The sequence below is a fragment of the Cavia porcellus genome, unplaced genomic scaffold, assembly GCF_034190915.1.
Source record: "Cavia porcellus strain 051 isolate PalLab524CR breed Dunkin Hartley unplaced genomic scaffold, mCavPor4.1 scaffold_13, whole genome shotgun sequence".
Lineage (NCBI taxonomy): Eukaryota > Metazoa > Chordata > Mammalia > Rodentia > Caviidae > Cavia > Cavia porcellus.
The window spans coordinates 27,469,965-27,489,957 of NW_026947496.1; the positions used below are offsets into that span (position 1 = coordinate 27,469,965).

At 40.8% G+C, this 19,993-nt stretch overlaps 1 protein-coding gene across 3 annotated transcripts in view; it reads right to left on the reverse strand.

The window, feature by feature from the left end:
* Dcdc2 (doublecortin domain containing 2) overlaps positions 1-19,993 on the reverse strand; it is a 166,441-nt gene that overhangs the window by 80,937 nt on the left and 65,511 nt on the right. For all 3 annotated transcript variants that reach the window (XM_003468766.4, XM_063259954.1, XM_063259955.1), the window contains exon 8: positions 19,634-19,796. In XM_003468766.4, coding sequence (XP_003468814.2) covers positions 19,634-19,796 — 163 coding nt within the window. The remainder of the gene's footprint in view (positions 1-19,633; positions 19,797-19,993) is intronic.

A 19,993-nucleotide genomic window follows, 5' to 3' on the forward strand; every position in this document is an offset into this window, starting at 1 on the left:
CTACTATAATGTCTCTTGTTACCTTAAATAGCTGTGCAACCCTTAAGACATAATAAAATGAAACAAAACAGAGCAGAATAAAACCAATAAAAAACAAAACAGTGAAAGTGATACAGAACTTCAAAATAAGATAACAGGAAATCAATAATGGATACCATCATATATCCTGTTATTTTCAAAATAGCTGCCCATACCATCAGATGTAATAGCATCTAACAAAACAAAATAGAATAAAGCCAAACCAAACCAAACAATGAGAATGATATAGGAGTTCAAAATAAAGTATAGGAAATTAGCAATGGCTACCACCTTTCCTTTTTAGACATTTCCTCCCCTTTCACAGTGTCTACTGTACATTTTTGATCCTACTAACTTCTTCAGATTTTTATACTAGGGAGACATTGCAATGTTCACCATATCGTTTCACCCATCAGTATGATCTCAAGTTGCATCCCTTCACCTGCAAAAGCCTTGAAATTATCCTTCTTCATATCCTAGTAACTTTCCATTCTATAAAAATACCATATCCTTCTTATGTATTCTGCAGTTGATGGGTAAGCTGCTCCTGCTTTTTTCTAGGTCCCTGTCACATGGGGCATTGTCTTGTCTCCTCTGACCTTCAGTCCATGAACTTTCTTTCTAATCAAATGTGTTTCTTGGATACAGCGTATTGATGGATCCTGTCTCCTGACCCACTCTGCCCACATTTCTTTTTCTTGGTGAGTTGAGGCCATCTACATTAATGGTTACGATGGAGATGCATTGGCTCATCTCTACCATGCTACTCTCCTGCCATTGGTCCCCCACTTTTCCTCTCTGTTCAGTTGTCTGCCTTGCTCAGCAATCTGGAGGACTGTATTCTAACAAGAGCAAGATTCCCACAGTGGCCAGGGTGACAAGGAAATTCATCACCTGGTGGTCAACATTAAGTCCTTCTCTGTTCTCTTCCCACCAACAGGATCACAATCACATCAACAGATAGGTGGGGTCTTGAGACAGCAAGATGTGAAGAAAACTCATAGGGGGAATGTGGGGCTCCTGTGTTATTTTCAACATGTAAGTGTGGGGTACAAGTTAGAAATCAAGGTAAAGAGAGATTTCGAGTAGTCAAAAATAAGGCTTTTCCTCTGAGAAAAATGGCTGAGCTCAAAGACAAATCTCCACAGTCTATGAAGAGGCTGATGAAAATGCATTCCTGTTCTTTTAGTGGCAATATATAATAATAATAAATGAAAGGCTATTAATCACTTTAAAGAAAAAGTGCAATCTTTGGGTTGGTTTTTATGAGCTGTCGTGTTTGGCTTGGTTTTATGAGCTGATGTTTACTATCACTGTTACGGTTTTTGGTAACTTTTGAGCTAATTCAGGAAAATACTATTATGAGAATAATAATCAAGGAAAAGATCCCATACATCCCCCAAATTACAGTAATTATCCATTGTTCAAAAATCAAATTCCTACATAATCCTTTCTCTTCCCTGCTTATATTAAATTCAATTACCATTCTAATCTGGAGTTATTTAATATTTAGCTACTCTTGTTTTAAAGTGCATTGAAGATTTAAATGCTGAAATCATTCCCCTTTTTTTGTCCAGCTTCAATGCCCAGAACCTCCTTTCTCAAATGACTATTAATTCCCAGTGTCAGTACTGAGGCCTCTCTCCCCCTTGCTGTGAAAGCTTTTCACGGGTGTTTTGTTCTGCCACTTGCCATTACCAGTTTTGACACACAAGTACTTTCCAGTTTCCAGCTCAGTTTTAAACTTCATGAGAAACCCACGGGCTTTTCCTAAGTTTTACACTTCTCCTCTCAGAAGTGTACATACCAGGACTGAAAGTCAAATGTGATGATACCTGAGAGTGAAGAGATTAACCTAGAAGCACCTGACATGAAAAGAATGAATGCTTAAAAGTTTTTGTTTTATTTTGCTTTGTCTTTTTAAGACAGGGACTCACTAGGTGGTTTAGGCTGGGCTTAGGCTCACTTTGTAGCCCAGGCTGGTCTGGAACATGCAATGATCCTCCTGCTTCAGCCTCCTAATGCTGGGATTGTAGGAGTATGCCACTATGCCCCTATAAGATTATTTTTTATTATTTCAGTAGAACAAGAAATATTCTGCCTGACCAGCTGCCTGTTTTTCCTTCCCTCTCCTCTTCTTACTCCTTTTTAATCCTACTCATTTTTTTCAAATTCCTTATCATTCTTCCAGTACTTCAGCTTTTGGCTTTGCTTAGGGAGCAACTGAATCTTGGAAGACAGAGTGAGGGAAGCTGTGAAAGGCAGCCACCTCGGGACACATTGATTAATAATTAACAATAGGGAATCCCCCGCATGCACCACCCAGTTTTGTCATTTCATTTCAAGTACCCCAGATCTGAACTTGTGCACTGGAGACCATGTCACCTTATATAGACACTTCTACCTACCAGCAGCTTCTTTAGGCTCTTTCTACTTTTCAAAGCCATTTTATCATTTCTTTTCTAATAACCAAAATTGTGTTTCTGAATTACAATTTCAAAGTAAGCCTAGGAATAAAATCTAAAGAGAATTTGGTTATTCTCCCAACTAATTTCTAAAAGCTAAACAGGAAACTTGCCTCACAACTGAACAGCTGCTTTCCGTCTACCCGCACACTACAAAAACTTCATTCTTTGTTTCTTCAGTCTCAGGATTGCTCAGAAAACGAAAATTCCTTAGAGATCAAGTCATCCAACTAAAAGTTATAGAGCACTGTACTAATTAGGTCTGGAGCATGGTTTTATTTAGAAATTGCTACCAAATTTAAAATGTAGTAAACCTCACACATGCTGGGAGGAAGACACAAAGAAAACATGAAGAATGTTTGTCAGTAACAGTACCCACTGGTTCAAGTTTTTACCCTGAGATGTTGCTCTTGTCCCCCAGAACCATAGCAGCCCACACTACTTATTCCAAAACCAGACTGAATTATTGAGAATTTTGGTACCAGTGAACAGTAATTGATAGAACTTTTTATTTAAGATGAATCTACACTGTTTGGGTGTTTTCTAATAATAGTCTTGGTCTGGTTTGAAATGACAATTGTCTATTCTTTTAGTTGGATCTTTTGGAGAGTATAATGGTTAGCAGAAGAATAGTCATTGATTTTTGGATTATAAAGTTTTTAGCACCATGAAAAGAACAATTTTTGAATTCTCTTCAGATTCATCATTAAATACATTTTAAAGCAATGTCCTGCTATTATTTAGTGGTGTTCAAAACTGTACAGAACGGCTTCACCTGTGCCGCTGCTCTGAGATGTAAATGCTACCTTACTTTTACTGCCGCTATGGACAGAGGGTATATAGTATCACAGGAAATACAAAGTATGGAAAGCTACACCATTAGGACAATATGAGCAGAGTTTAGTGCCTTGTGTGTAATTCCAGTTTTACATGAAGTGTACACAGAATTGTTCCAGCATATAGAAAACTGTAGAGTCTCGTTAAAGTCACTATAACCTTGAAAAAAATGCCAAACTTGGGAATAAGAGTCTCATTTATCAATGAAATGGCCCCAGTCAAAAGAAACAGACTGGCAGATTGAACCAAAAAAGAAAACTGACTGGGATGCTCCATAAAAAACAAACATTTAATCCAAAAAGAATCGTAATCTTTTTGATTATAAAAGGACAGAAATCATAAAAGGACAGAAAACAATAATATTCCATGAAATAGGACCCTGAAAGCAAGCAGGGATAGCTATCTCTTTTCAGGCAAAGTGTACTTCAAGACAAAACTGAGCAGAAAAGGCAATAAAGGTAACTACAATTTAGTGATGGGAACAATTTAATAGGAAGAGATGACAATTGTAAATACATATACACAGAATACCAGCACACTCAACTTCACAAATACTACTAGACATGAAAAATCAAACAAATATCAGTTCAGTCATATTGGGGGACCTCAGTACCTCAATTTTACACATAGACAGAACAACAACAACAAAGAAATAGCACAGTTGAACTTGCCTTCAATCCATTTGGACTTAGTAGATGTCTACACAGTGGTCAACCCTACTACAAAAGGATACACAGTCTTCTCAGCAGCACACAGAAATTTCTCCCAAATAGACAACATACTATCCAATCACGTTTGCTTAGGTAAATACAAAAGAATCAAAAGTATCCTAGATATATTATAAAATCATAGTGCACTAAAACAAGAAATCAATGATAAGAAAAACCACCAAAATTTTGCAAACACTTAGAGATTAAATAACATAGTCTTGAATAATTAGGTCACCAAAGAAATAAAGGAATATATTAAACAAGTCTGAGAGTTAAGCCATAATGCTAGTATAATATACCAAATTCCATGGGACACAATGAAAGCAGTGCTGGGACAGAATTTTACTTCTGGGAATGCTCACATTAGAAAAACAGAGAAGCCCAAATAAGCAACCTGGTATTCTACTTCAATGTCCTAGAAAAAAACAATAACAATCTAAATCCAAACCTAGTACAAGGGAGGATATTAATAAAACTAAACCAAGAAAGTATAAAAACCATGAACATCTCAACAACAGGCAATAAAACTGGGAATGTAATAAAAATTCTATTAACTAAGAAAAGCCTAGGAACAGATGGATTCACCACTGAACTCTACAGAAACTTCAGGGAAGATCTAACATCAATATTACTCAAATTCTTTAATAAATTGAAAGAGAAAGATTACTTCCAAATCTACTTCTAGAAGCCAGCATTATCTTGACCCTAAAACTAGACAAGGACCCAAATGAAAAAGAAAACTAAGGCCAATCTCTTAAATGAACACAGACATAAAAGTTTTCAACAAGACACTGACAAACAGAATGCAACAAATCATTAAAAAGATCACACACTTCATAATGAAGTAGGTTTCATTCCAAAAATGCAAAAAAGGTTTGATATACACAAATCAATAAATGTGATACATCACATAAACAGAGGAAAAGATTGTATCGGATTGTACTGAAAGATGCAGTAAAATCTATTTTGAAAACAACAAGAGGCATTATAGTAACTATTGTTGGTTTCATGTTGTTTTGAAGTCCTGTATCACTTACACTGGGGTTTTTTATTGGTTTTATTGTTTTGTTTTCTTTGGTTTTATCCTCTTTAAAATAAAATTTTAAAAAAGAAAAAAAAAAAGAAAGATGCAGGAAAAGCCTTTGACAAAATGCAACATACACTCATAATTAAAAAAAACATTAAGAAAGTAAGTACAGAAAGACCTTATTTCAGTCTGACAATCATTGATAATAAATCAATCGCCAACATCATATTAAATGGGAAAAAGCTAAAATTTCCCTCTAAATTCAAGAATATTCATTATTATCACTCTTACTCAATATGGTAGTCAAAACACTACCAAAATAATCAGGCAAGAGAAAGAAATAAAAAAGACATGTATTGGAAAGAAGTCAAACTATCATTATTTGAAAATAACATGATTCTTTACATAGAAGATTCAAAAAAGTTCACCAAAAGATTCCTAAAGACAATAATCAAATTCAGTACTGTAGCAGGTTACAAAAATCAACACACAAATTCAGTAGGATTCTGTATACCGATAATGAACCCACTAAAAAAAATTAGGAAAACAATACGTTTCACAACAACCTCAAGAAAAATTAAATATGTAGAAATTAATCTAACCAAGGAAATACCAAAAACTATAACACTCTGAAAAAGACAGAAGAAAACATCAGAAAATGTAAAAATATTCCCTGTGCCTGGATGAGCAGGACAAATACTGTCCAAATGGCCATACTACCAAGACAGATAAATAAACTTAATCTCAATCAAACTGCCAACAGAACTCCTCATAGAACTGAAAAAAAAAAAAAAACAATTTTAAAAATGTATATGGAACTAGAAGAAAACCAGAATAGGAAAATGGATTCTGAACAACAAAAACAAAGTATGAGATATCTCAATCCCGGATGCCAACTTATATTATAAAGCTACATAGTAATAAAAACAGCATAGTACTGGCAGTAGATCCCAAAACAACCCTGGGCACAGTCAGCCATGTGATCTTTGATAAATGAGTCAAAAACATACACTGGAGGAAAGATATCTGCCTCTTTAACAAATAGTGCTGGGAAAGCTGGTTACATACATGAAGGTTAAACTAAACTCATAAGTATCACATGATGTACCACAATACTATCAAAATAGATCAAATACCTAAATACTAAAATAGAAATATTTAACATGCTGAAAGATAAAACAGATAAAATGATTAAAGACATAAGCATATCCAAGGACTTTCTAAACAGAAACCCAACTGCATAAGACGTAACATCAAAAATCAACAAGTATCTAATTTAAAAACTTCTGCAGAATCTTTTTTGTAACAGACAATCTTTTTAATTTTAATCTTCTAGGCTTTAGCTTATCAATAAAATGGAAATAATTATAATAACAACACATATCTCCTAAGGCAACTTTGAAGATTAATGAAATCCTGTACCTATAGGCTCAGCCCAAGTTCTAGCATAAAGAAAATAACCAATAGAGTGAAACGAAAACCTACAGAATGGGAAACAATTTTCCATACTCCTCAGACAGAAGATTAATATCTACAATATATAAAGAACTCAAAGAAATTCCAACTCCCCAAAATAAAAGACCAAATCAAAAAACATGCACCTTAAATGAATAGGCACTTCCCAGAAGAAATACAAATGTCCAAAAGTACATTTTTTAAAATGTTCAACATCACTGGTCAATAGAGAAACACAAATTAAAACAATATCGATATTCCATTTTACTTCAGAAAGAATGGCTATCACCAAGAAATAAATTAATAACAATTGCTGGCAAAGTTATAGGGGAAAAAAGATCCTTCTAAATTTGTACAACCACAATGGAAATCAATAGAGGAATTTCTCAAAACACTAAAATTAGACATTTAATTAGAACCAGTTATTTACTTCTAGGTATCTTCCCAAAAGAGTAAAGGACATCATATTATAGTGATGCATGCATAACCCTGTTTATAGTAGTACAACTCAGCTAAATCTGGAAGAGCAGCCTGATGACCATTGAATGAATGGAATAAAAACATGACATTTATACACAATATAATACTATTCTGCCATATAGAAGGATAAATTTAAGTCATTCACAAGAAAATGGACGCATTTTGTTAAGTGAAATAAATTAGACACCCAAGCATAAATATCACATGGCACATCTCTGGATGTCTTCCCCCACATCCTGAGACAGCCAGAACTGACGTGGGAAATGCCCAGACTTGGCAACACAGCTGAAGTATCCAGCTGAGGCACCTTAACTTAAATCAGAAAAATTAAATAAAATTCTGGAATTGCAGGAGAGAATTCTCCCAAGTCCTTCCTTGTCTCTGCTTATGGAACACTTTTCAGGGGCTGCCAGATTTCCTCCAATAACCCTCATCCTACCAGATAGACAACAGGAAGGACGATCTCGCCTTTGGGTTGGTAACTCACTGTGAAGCAAAATAAGGAGAGAACACAGGATCCAGAGTTACGGTTAGCAATCTCAGCAGGAGTGAGCAAGTCTGTTTCCATGATTTGCTGTTTGCTTGGTCACAAGCAATCTCTTAATGTTACCGAGCTTTACTTTCTCTATCAATAAAATGGAGATAATTATAATAACACCTATCTCATAAGGTAGCTACGGAGATTGTTGAGTTCCTGTACCTGAAACGCTCAGCCCAGGTCCTAGAACACAGGAAGCACCCAGAAAATGTTAACAGTTTTGTTAGTATTGATCTGATGAGAGCCATGAAAATATGTCTCACTGCATTTTCACCAGAACCTCCCCCACCCCACTGGATCTTGTGTAAAACCCTTTTGCCTATGTGAACACCCCAACATTCCCCAAGCCAAGCTCTAGTGAACAATACTGCCACTACTGTGACCTTCAGAAACTAAGATCCAATGTTAGAAGAAGTGTGGAATATGTCTGTATTAAAGGCTAAGAAATCAATGAAAGCAATAAAAATGGCTTAATTTGTATAATCTGACATTTCCCAAATTTACATTTGAACATGAAAGTCTTATTACTAGAAACACCTATTAAAACATCAGGAAATCACTGCTCCATAGACCCACTGAGGGAAATAGCAATGAGTCTGTTGAGTAAGAGCTTGCATTCCAACCACACAGAAGCTCTGTGCAAGGTCAGGCACCTATGAAGCTTTCAGATCACTGGCTGCTCTTATAGTCAATCTGCCCAGGGTTCTTTTACTCAGTTTAGATGGACATCATGAATCAGCAAAGTGCAGCTCCATTAGCCCTCTTCTCTCTGTCCCTCTCTCCTTTCTCTCTCTCTCTCCTTCTCAGCATCCAAAGAGAGAGATGAGGTGAGCAACTTTGCTTCAATTTTTGCTTCTGAGCTTGATATGGAGTTAGCTAACCATGAACTGAAACCTCTAAAACTGTGAGCCAAAAACAAATCTGTCCTCCTTTAAAACGATTTTCTCAGATGTTTTGCCAGGCAACAGAAAGCTGTGCTGCCTAGCAAAAGCCTTGGGAACTGTCCCCAAGGATTTGGAAGAGGCATTGTGTTTTTTAGTTACTTTGGCACAAGTACCCTGCAAAAAATGATCTCCCTTTGTGTCAGTTCCACACTGTTAAGCAAAATAAGACCCAGAAGAGAAGCAGCTATAAAGCAGTGCAAAGGTGACACATGTCTTCCTACCTTGCAGATGTAAGGAATGTCTCGGAGTGAAAAGTGGCTTTTATGATGTCATTTTAAAAGGAATAAAATCTTACCCAATTTCACAGAAGTAATTTAGTATGATAATCTGACTGTATAAAATAATAACAAATGGATAGCTTTAAATCTAGGAAGCTCAAAATATTTGACAGACATTATCTGTATCTTTATCACACCGTGATAGCCATGGCAGGGTGGCTTGCAACAAGTGTACATCGTAGGTTGAAAACAACTAGGACAACAGAGAAGAATAAAAATAGAGTTATATATAAACTAGGTCACAGCTCGTGACATGGATGGGGAAATATCTCCTTGCTGTCTAGCAGTACCAGTGGTGTTTAGTGGAGACCTTGGTGCCATACTAAATTCATTTAAGCAGCAGTGTTTGTTTTTTCATAGTATGCTGCTAATTTTTATATATAGACAAAACTGATACATAAACCTGAGAAATGACTTTGTGCCAAAAAGAAAAAATGTCAATACCTGCAAGGTAAAATTTATTTGATACTTATAGATGGTGGGTAGAGTTTGATCATTGAAGAGCATAATGTAAATTGCTTCTGCTTCATCAAGGAAAATTTCTTGGTAAGGACAGAATTATGACTTTGGGGGGCAAATATGTAAGTTTTAAGCAAATGCTACGAAGGAGAGAAAATGGAGTTTCCCTGGTGATTTGCAAAGCACAATACACAGCAAGCACGTAGTGGGTGTTTACCAAAGAAACAAAAGTGGCATCCTGGGAAAGGGTACTAAGTCTAAAGATTCTCAGAGCAATGCAAAAGTAGAGAAAATCTTGAGTTGGAGGCATTTAAATCCTAGGGGTTTCAAGTAACTGCAAAAGACAAAGAAAGAAAGAAAGAAAGAAAGAAAGAAAGAAAGAAAGAAAGAAAGAAAGAAAGAAAGGAAAGAAAGAGAAAGAAAGAAAGAAAGAAAGAAAGAAAGAAAGAAAGAAAGAAAGAAAGAAAGAAAGAAAGAGAAAGAGAGAAAGAAAGAGAGAAGAAGAACGAACTCAGATTTGGTTACTTGATAAATGAACAAGATGTCAGCCTCAAAAATCCACTTTCTTCAAGGGTTTACAATCCCTGGAAAAATGGGTCTGAATTCTCCAAACAGATCAAGTCCCAGATCAGAGTGTCTGAGCAGAAATACCCTGCTAAACAGAAAGACAAACTCATGACTCACTCCTGCCACTCACAAAACAAGAATTCACATCACCCCCATCTACAAAAAGAATATGAAGCACTGAAGAATGGAAAAAGGGGGAGCAGGAATTCCCCAAAATTGCTCATCTAATCTTCAGGGTCAGCAATAATACATCATATTCTGATCACTACAGGGAGACATGTCAGTCATCAGCGCCCCGGCCGCTCTGGCAAATCTTTTACCTTTGGGTTAATTGGTCTCTCCCCTTTTTCCTCCACTTGCAAAACTAAGGAGATGTTATTTATCTCCTCTGAGGTTTTATAAGTGAAGTTTATGAAACATCAGATTCATGCTCACCATTTAAATGCTATGAGTTCTGTGTATCAGGAACATACTCTTACTCAGTATTTGCAATGTGTAGCCTTGATTTCAATTATCACCACACTGTGGACACAACTGACCTACATATATGCACAGACATGCACAAATACCCACTCAACAAACACCAGCCACTCTGCAGAACCTCCACTGAGGGCCTCTTTTGTACCATACATGTGACTCACAGCCAAGGAGCCACTGGAAATCTGATGGACCAGGCCTCTTCCTCTTTTTTACTTCACCCCAGAACTGATAGTGGAAAGACAAAGTTGGGGTGGGGGGTGAAGGGCTATTTCTTCCTCCTGTCCCCCCAGTCACCTTTGTGATGGAAATCTGGTGGACATCCCTGGCATGAGACTAACTAAGCCTCGGTCCTGTCCCTGCCCTCAGACCCCATGATGCAATGCCCAGGGAGACCCCATTTCAGTTTCTGTCTTTCAGCAGATGAATCATGCTTCAGCTTCGGTGCCAAAAATTCACTATCAGTCATCTTTCCCGTCACTGGGGCATAATACCTGACACAATTTAAAGGAGAAAGAGGGTTAATTTAGATCACATTTTAAAGGAGATTTAGTCCATGGCCAGCTGACTCCAAGTGAGAAACATCCCAGCAGAAGGGAGAATAGAGGAAAGCCACCTGGCTCAGGGCAGCCAGGGAGCACAGCAGGGAGCAGTGTCAGAAAGAAAAGGCTAGGAACCCACCAGTTCCCCCAGCCTCGTCCTCAGTAACCCAGGAAGGCACACCAGGACTGCGCCGTGCCAATCTGCTAGGCCTTTCTTAAGACAGTGAAGCTGACGTGTCAGTGTGGACATGTTATCTACAGTGAGCTACAGAAAGGTTCAGACTTGACTTTTGAGGCCATAAAGTTAAGAAAATGATGTAAAAATGCTGTAAAACTGGTGGGGGGAGGAGGAACCAGTCCCTGCTCAGAAGCAATTGATGTCATATTTATGGCAAGGCAGGCTGGCGAGCCAAACCCTAGAGCCGGAAGAAACATAGAAGCAATAAGCCCAGCATGTTCCTCCTGCAGAGGGTCACATCACTGCACCACTTCCTCGTCTGGGAGACCCGCTAACTCCCCAGGCCCTGACCCACAGAAATAATAGGACTGGAGACCCCAGCACCACAGGCAGCAGGGTGGCATGTGCCACCGCTGGCACCCTGAAGTACTATACCTGGCTCACTTTTCCTCTAGAAACATCACTAGACATAGTGGCCACTGTCCATCATACCAACACGATGCAATAATCAAACTGAATAATGGGTTACCTAGAATTCTATGGGATTTATAAAAAATATGTGGTCCAAATAACTACTTGAAATATATCTGTGGAATAAAATCTTACAAAGATTTGGAAATATCTATGTAATTGAATACCTCACGAGGTGGTCTTTTTGAAAACATAAAACACCTTCATATCCTAACTCTGAACTTGATAAAAATTAACCCCCAAAAGAATGACTGCAAGCCCTCAGTCTACATCAGTTGTAAATGATGCTCTCTTACATGCATCTCTAGATGGTGCATAAAGTATACGAGAGGACAGGATTTGAAACAAGTTCTTTTTTAAAACAGGCTGAGGACATAGCTCGGTGATAGGACCATTGTCTAGCATGTGCGAGCTCCTGCATTCAGTACCCAGAAACTTAAAACAGAGCATGCCTTGTATTTCACTCCACCAAAATTGAGATACATATCTTACCTATATTCAGCTAGCTTTTAATTTCTCAGTCTCTCAGTACTAAAGTAAATATCACAGTATATATTCTGAAACTTTCTTTATTCAATTTCTAATTGAATTCCACAATAAGTATGCTATGAAAGACTAAAATCTCTTGCTGTGCTAGAATTTTGTTGCAAAATATGTGTGCCAATGATCAGGTTATCGAAATATGGGAAAATGCTAATTATACAATATTTTTTTGCCATACCAGTATTTGATGCACTAAAATGTAGCCCATCTCCCACAGTACACACTGCCACTGAAGATGTGAAGTTACGATTAGCAAAAGAGTAAGAACCCATATTTCTCTGTCACAGGGCAATTGCGGTAGCAAGAGACAGCAACAAATTATAAATCTTCCCTGGGCTTACTGAACAAACCCAGTGCGCCACTTTGTTGGGTTATCTGGTACGCTTTTGTATTTTTCTGGTGCACAATACCCCTTTTTCAGCTTGAGACAGTGGGCATCTGCGTGGATGAGAACCATACAAGTACCTGAGCTGTTTCACAGCTAACTCAAAGAAGCTCAGGTTGAGAGTCCTGGGACTCGGGGACTCAGGGACTTTGGGATGGATGCAGGAGCACTTCATGCTTGGGCAGCTCTGGCAGCCATGGCAGGTTGTAGCTATTAGGAAGTTCAGGAGCATGACTGCTCAAGGGCAGTCAGCCAACAAGGTCATAATATTCAGACAGCTTCCTGCCGGCTCTGCACCTGCTCCCAGCCATTCATCAGGAACCGCGATATCATAAGTTCCCTGAGAACCATCACGGCATGATCCTGGGAAAGCCAGGAACCAAGGACCCCAGTCCTCGTGTGTGTGTGTGTGTGTGTGTGTGTGTGTGTGTGTGTGTGTGAGAGAGAGAGAGAGAGAGAGAGAGAGAGAGAGAGAGAGAGAGAGGAAATGTACACACCTCCATGAGTAGACTGAAAAAGAAAACAAGCTTTGATTTTTATCATATTCTAACACTTTGCCCTTTAAACATACTTATAATTATCAATACAATGTAAATCATAGCAATAGAGACCAGGCTCTACATTCATTGCAGGATTTCCAATATTTCAAAATACACTCATTCTGACTGTACTTTATGTTCTGAAGGCTCTCAATGCACCAAGTATTTTCATGAATTCAGTACTAATAATATCAATAGATATAACCAGTCATCCAAAGTGGTATTTCAAAGCAATCATCATTATTGTTTTGCTCATAGTAGAGAGTGTAGCTAGTTAAGACCTCTAAAATATTCCTCAAGGTGCTGCAATTCAAGCAGAAAGTGTAACAAAAGCATGCGTAAGCCACTTAGGCTGGTATTTAAATGCAGCACTAAAAATGCAATTCATATCCAACTTCATCCATCACCAACCAATCTTACTGTGCAACTTGGCTACCAAAAGAAAATGGGATTTGTTTCCCTGAAGAAATATGTCACTGCTCTGCTTGAATTATTAAGTTTTACTATTACAGAGAGAAACGGAGTTCAAAAAAAAAAAGGAAAGGAAAAAGGAAATAAAATTAGTAGCAGGTTGCCCTCTACAGTCTCCTGGCAGTATTGCTCATTCATATAGCACCTGGTAACTGAGTATTAGTAAATATCAGTAACCAAAAAAAAGGACAATGTGGGTAGCTATTATTCTTAACTATATATATGAACTGAAGTGAGAACAGTGTATAGGTAAAGAACACTGTGTAACTCATTTGCATAATTCAGCAAGTGCTAGAAAATCATCGCAAATACTTTAACCCTAAAATTTTACACTTGGAAATAAAACTGGATAGCTTGATTAATAGTAAATGTTAAACAGAAAAAGCTATGTAGATTTCATCTCTGAAACCAACTTCTTACATTATTTTTTACTCATGATCTTGGCTCCCCACGCATTGCACTCTGCTTTTGCTTCAAATTCTTATTACGCCTACCTTTCCAAAGACTAAGAGCCCTCCTAACAGAGACACATGGAAAACACAGGTGCAGTTCTAATTACTAAAATAGACGGCATCACAGTAACTGGAAACTTCCATAACAAATGAATAGGAAGGCTGAATTAAGGGGAGCAAGAGAGGCAGCAGGATGGAGGGAGCTTTTGATATTACAATCTAGAAAATTCTATAGCCAAGGACATCTGCAGAGAGATCAGGAGAAAGAAACAGCTCCATTTTCAATGCGATGGATTTAAGCTGCAATGTTGAACATATCGAGTGACAGGTTAATCCAGAGAACTGCACAAAACTTTTTTTTTTCATTTTTCCTAGGGAAAAAAATGTTTCTGCAAGACAAGGTTTTCTTTCCAGGTTATGTGCTCCTTCTATCATGATGGAAAGATACAAAATGCTCTGTCTAAACTCTTAAGTATGCCTTCTAGGTCAGGAGTACAAGCTGATTGCCAGAGGAAATAAAGAAAATCCAGTACCTGAAACCTTCCTGTGAAAAGCACCAACCATTTTCCTGGGAATCTGAAAACCTATAATCTGTGCATTGCAAAGCTATGTGGGAAAACATGCACTTACAACGGGCAATTGTCTAAAACAACCGCAGATTATCTCAGGACCAACAAAGAATCACTGGGGCAGCTACGCTGGCCTGGCACTTTTTAAAAATGACTTACTTCAATATTAACTATAGTTCTATTATTTTCATGCCTGCAGATACCAATATTGTTAAGAACTATTTGTAAATTTCTACAAAAGTAAAAATACTTTCTAATAAAGAACACTTTCCTCTGGAAAAAACAACATGAATGTGTCTTGTATGTTCCCAAATCTCTGAGAACAGTGGAACAGGCCAATATAATCATTTCCTTCCTTCCCAAAGACAACTACTAAACCCAAGGCTTTCTAAAAATGTACTAGAAGTAGGAATTGGGATTTCCATAAGCTAATAAGAGCTTACAGACAATATGCAAGCAATATGTATAAGCTTTTTATTCAATAATTCATGAGTTTTCAGTGGGCTCTGTTTTTAATGGCTTTTAAGGAATTACTGGAATTTATCTATTTTTTTAACTTCCATCATTCATTCATCCAACATTTATTAAGTGCCTCACATCTATTTCAACAGGATTTTTTAAAAAGTAGCAAGACATAGCCTGTGACCTTGAGGGTTTCACCATCTGCCATATATTGATTAACATAAAGCCTCTTTGTGTTGAAATGTTCCTAGTGATTGAACTCACCGGGTGAGTGTGTTCATAGGTGAGACACAGTTATGTCTCAAGCCTTCTTTTAATTTATTTTTTATTTTGAAACAAGGTCTTACGAAGTCATTAAGGTGCTTGTACTGGACAGGAATTCCTCCTACCTCAGCCTTCGGTGAGTGCTGGGATTACAGGAGGGCAGCATCTCATGCATAAGCCTATTTCTTTTAGTGCACAAAGTATAGCTTTTTCTTCCAAGCTAAATTTTTCCTTTGGTTCCTGCTATATATTAGGCACTCAATAAAAATTTGTTACCTATATTTCACCCTGACATCTTTGTTTCCTAGTTACTGAAAAAGATGGTACAGACTTAAAAGATAAGCAAAATTTTAAAGAAAAAACAAGCATGAACCCACATATTAATGGTAGATTATGGACCCAAAAAAGTTAAGGACTAGGACAAGAATCTGAAACACCTGATTTCCAGATAATGTCCATCACTAGAGATATAAACCCCTCCTTCTTTTTCTTTTGTTTTTTTCAGTGTTTTGTTTTTTGATACAGGGTCTCACTATGTTGTCCAGGCTGGCCTTGAACTCTCTGTGTATCCTAGTCTGGCCTTGAGCACCCAGCAATTCTTCTGGCCTCCCAAGTGCTGGAATTACAGGCATAGGCCACCATGCCCAGCCCTCCCTCTTTCTTAGCCTAGGCACACACATCTTTCTTTGGGCTCTCTGGTCTCCTGTATAGTACTGTTTATGGAGTGGAGTTCAAGCCGCTTCCTCAAGCTAGGAAGCCGCACTAGCTGTAAGCAATTCGAGCATGACTCTGCCCAGGCGCTTTAGCATCAGCTGTAGCTGTGAGGCTGGAAGTCAGGTGCCGGTCCAGCCTCTCGGCCTTATCCCGTGCATCCTCTGCTGGGCCCCACAAGGGAGGGAAAGCACTCACAGCACTGGTAGGTTTCCAGCTAGCCCCACGACACTCCATTCTCACAAGCATAACCTGTTGGGAGCCGCCGACACCGGTCGCCTTACTTGGCGGACGTAGGGCCTGTGGGTGGGAGCGGAGCCTGAGCTAGATTGCCCCTCCCATCGAGTGAGTCAAGTTGGCGCCTGCTTCCTGCCCCCTGATTGCGCTGGCGACTTGAACAACCCGCTCTGTAAGATAGTCTGCCTAGCAACAGCTGATGTTAGCCAGTCAGCCCGCATCGCGCGCTTGAAACTGATTGGCCACTGTTACCCTATAAAAGTAAATGCCTCTCCCGCCACAAGAGAGAAGCACAGAGGAAGCACAGAGAGAGATAGAGAAAGTCCACCGGCGAGAAAGGGCTGGTGGCAGAGAGGAGGCCTCGCGGGGCCCACGCGGAGACAAATAAAGGCAAGGTTGCACACCGCCAGACTTTGTCGTGTGTCTTTCCTGCCGGCCGGGAGCGACCCCGACATTTGGTGGCCCGTACGGGGACTGATCAACCCCGAGACACAGCGGTGGTGTGCAATGCTCCAGCGTGGTGCTGCCGGACAGGTGAGTTGGGGATAAGCCTGGGCTCTGGGTGGCGCGCACCTACAGGGCTTTTAGACTCCCCTCAGGCTCACGCGTAGGTGACGGGTTCTTTAAGTCACACGCGGTGAGTTACAGCCATTAGAGGTTAGAGATGGGTAATTTACCGAGCGCGGAGGCGCGGCCCTTGGTAAAGGCCCTTAGGAAGCTTTTAAAAGCTAGAGACCTCAGGGTAGGTCAAAAAACACTAGAACTATTCATAGCAGAGATAGATAGGGTGGCTCCCTGGTTTTTACCCACGGGGCATTTAAACCTGCCGTCATGGGAGAAGTTAGGCGGGGACCTCGCTTCGGCGGAATTGGAAGGGGATATTTCGCCGGCTATTCGCCCCCTGTGGGAAATGATACATGCGTGCCTTGACTCCTATGCCGAGTTGCGCCGCGAATTGTGTGCGTGCGCCGCTCGAAAAAAGCAGAGAGAGGAAAAAGGGCCCCCGAGCGCTCTCTGGCGGGGAGGAGATAGAGAGCCATCCGCTCCGCCCTGGAGCTCTTCTCCAGAAGCGGCTCCCTGCCGAGAGGCCGCTACAGGGAACCCTCCCTTCTCTCAGCCGGCACAGGAAGTGACGCCCCGTTCCACTCTGTCGCGACCGCCGTCCTATGACGTTGCGCTGCGGGGCGGACGGTATTTTCATGGGCGGCTACTCTGCCGAGCAGGCTGAGAAAAACGCCGGTTGAGGAAACGGGGGCTGGGGATTTAGCTTAGCGGCATAAGCGCCTGCCTTGTAAGCAGGCAATCGCGAGTTCGATCCCTGGCACCGATAAAAAAAAAAAAAAAAAAAAAAAAAAAAAAAAACGAAAAAGACCAAAAATTAAAAAAAAATAAAAAACAAAAAGGGGGAGTAAGCCAAGGCCTGCCTCCAAAGGCGCGGTTATCTATGGCATGACAATGGATGGGCCCGGATCCGGTGGTTAGCTGGAACCGAGGCGCGGTTTGTGTTTTTCTGCAGGAATCGGGACGAGAACCACTGTGGGTCCCAGAGAGGTTGCGACAAGTCCCTCGACTGAAGATCAGGCCTGTTCCACCAGAGGCCAACCGCAGACCCAACAACAAGATGAGCCCTAAAAGAACTGCAGGACAATCCCTTTTTGGGGAGCCTGGAATGGCTTGCTCCCCTATGTTTTACCATTGTTAGGTCCCCTGTGCTCCTTGCTTCTGCTCTTACTTGTAGGACCATTCTTGCTCCGATGGGTTACATCATTTATTAATGGGCACCTTGCGGCGGCCTGGCGTCAAGTACGCCTGGTTGCCCATGCGGCCCTGGCAGCAGCCCGTGATGGGCACAATGACCCCCAGGCCTACGAATGGCTCGCTCGACTGGCCTACGACTGGGTCTAGGTGTGGCGGGTCTTCCGCATTCCTTCCCTAATGACACCACACAGCAGGGTAGGTGAGTCAATGACGGGTAAGAGCGTGCCTCCCCAGCATGACTCGACCTAAGCCAGGCCCTACCCCATGGCGCACGAAAGCCGCTGGATTACTAGAATCTGCCCAGATCTAGATGCCTCTCCGAGGGGATCACACGGAGGGGCATGAGTGCATGCCTATGTGCATCCAGGTTCCGTCCAGTTCACTCCTGGCCCTGGAAAAAGGACGAGGGTCTCAAGGCCTTGGTGGACCCAGGGACGGCCGACCAGGGTCCAAGCCAAGGGCCTACGGTGGGCCTCAACACAGGGCATAAGCCTCTGCACTCGATCCAGGGCGGGCTGCGATGCATACATTCATTCAAAGTAAATAAAATAGGGGGAGATGTTGGGAGCCGCCGACACCAGTCGCCTTACTTGGCGGACGTAGGGCCTGTGGGTGGGAGCGGAGCCTGAGCTAGATTGCCCCTCCCATCGAGTGAGTCAAGTTGGCGCCTGCTTCCTGCCCCCTGATTGCGCTGGCGACTTAAACAACCCGCTCTGTAAGATAGTCTGCCAAGCAACAGCTGATGTTAGCCAGTCAGCCCGCATCGCGCGCTTGAAACTGATTGGCCACTGTTACCCTATAAAAGTAAATGCCTCTCCCGCCACAAGAGAGAAGCACAGAGGAAGCACAGAGAGAGATAGAGAAAGTCCACCGGCGAGAAAGGGCTGGTGGCAGAGAGGAGGCCTCGCGGGGCCCACGCGGAGACAAATAAAGGCAAGGTTGCACACCGCCAGACTTTGTCGTGTGTCTTTCCTGCCGGCCGGGAGCGACCCCGACAATAACCCACTGAGAACATGCCTGGAGTGGAACCAAAACCAGCGCCTCTGCACCAGGCTGTGATGGGAGCTCCTGCCGTGATGAGTGCGGTCCTCCTATGCTCACTCCACGTCAGCTCACAGGAGTGAAACTTCAGACTAATGCAAATGTCTCACATTTACATTATATCATCTCTCTCCTGCCTGCGCAAGATAAAACTACATCTCTTGTTTTGGTGGAGATGTTATTGCTTCTGAGTAAAGTTTCTGTGCATTTATTATTCTCTTGGACAGTATTCCTTTTCAGAAAAAGCCATCTGTATCTAAAAACAAATCACAACACATGTGGGCAGGGCTACAGACCCATGAACAAGACCAGTGTCAAAAATAGATGGTAAAGAGGGCTGGAGATTTAGCTCAGTGGCATAAGCACTTGCCTTGTAAGCAGGCAGTTGTGAGTTTGATCCCTGGTACTGATAAAAAGGAAAAAGACAAAAAAAAAGTAGATGGTAAATATGTGAAATCGAACACTCTGGGTGGGAGCAGAGGATGGCAAGTTTTATGTTTTCTAAATAACTGCACCTCAGGAACTATTTGGCATTGAAACAAATGACCTCAAAGCAAAATGTCCAATTATAAACAGGAATTGAAAACCAGCAGATCATCTCTTAGGTAAAACACAGCCTTTGCAAAGAATGTCACCTTCAGTGGCCATAAAGAGCACTTTTTTTGGACCTAGAAAAACGATTTGATAAATAAAACTGCATCACCAGTTTAAAATAATAATATGAAACAGCAGCAATACAACAATGACAAACTCACCGCTGTTAAGAACTGTTTGTTGTGAACTCTTCGACTTTATGTTTTGTTTCGCTTTGGTGGGTTTTTCTGAATTCCCGTCGTCTTTCTTCCCTTTCCTTTTCAGAGGCTGAGGAGATGAGTTGTCGCTGGATCTGACTGTTGACTTAGAGTGGCGATCATTTCCCTAAGTGGTGAAAGAGTGGACCCTTAGCAACGGCAAGGGAATTCCCCCAGAGGATTCCTGGTCTGCACCTACCCTTGATAGTGGACAATACAACAGAGTAGTGACTGTGTGACTGTCCCTCAATATGCCATGCTCCCTCAAATCCATCCCCCTAGAGGCAAAAGAAGAGCCTGGCAGAGAAAGGAGAATGAACACAA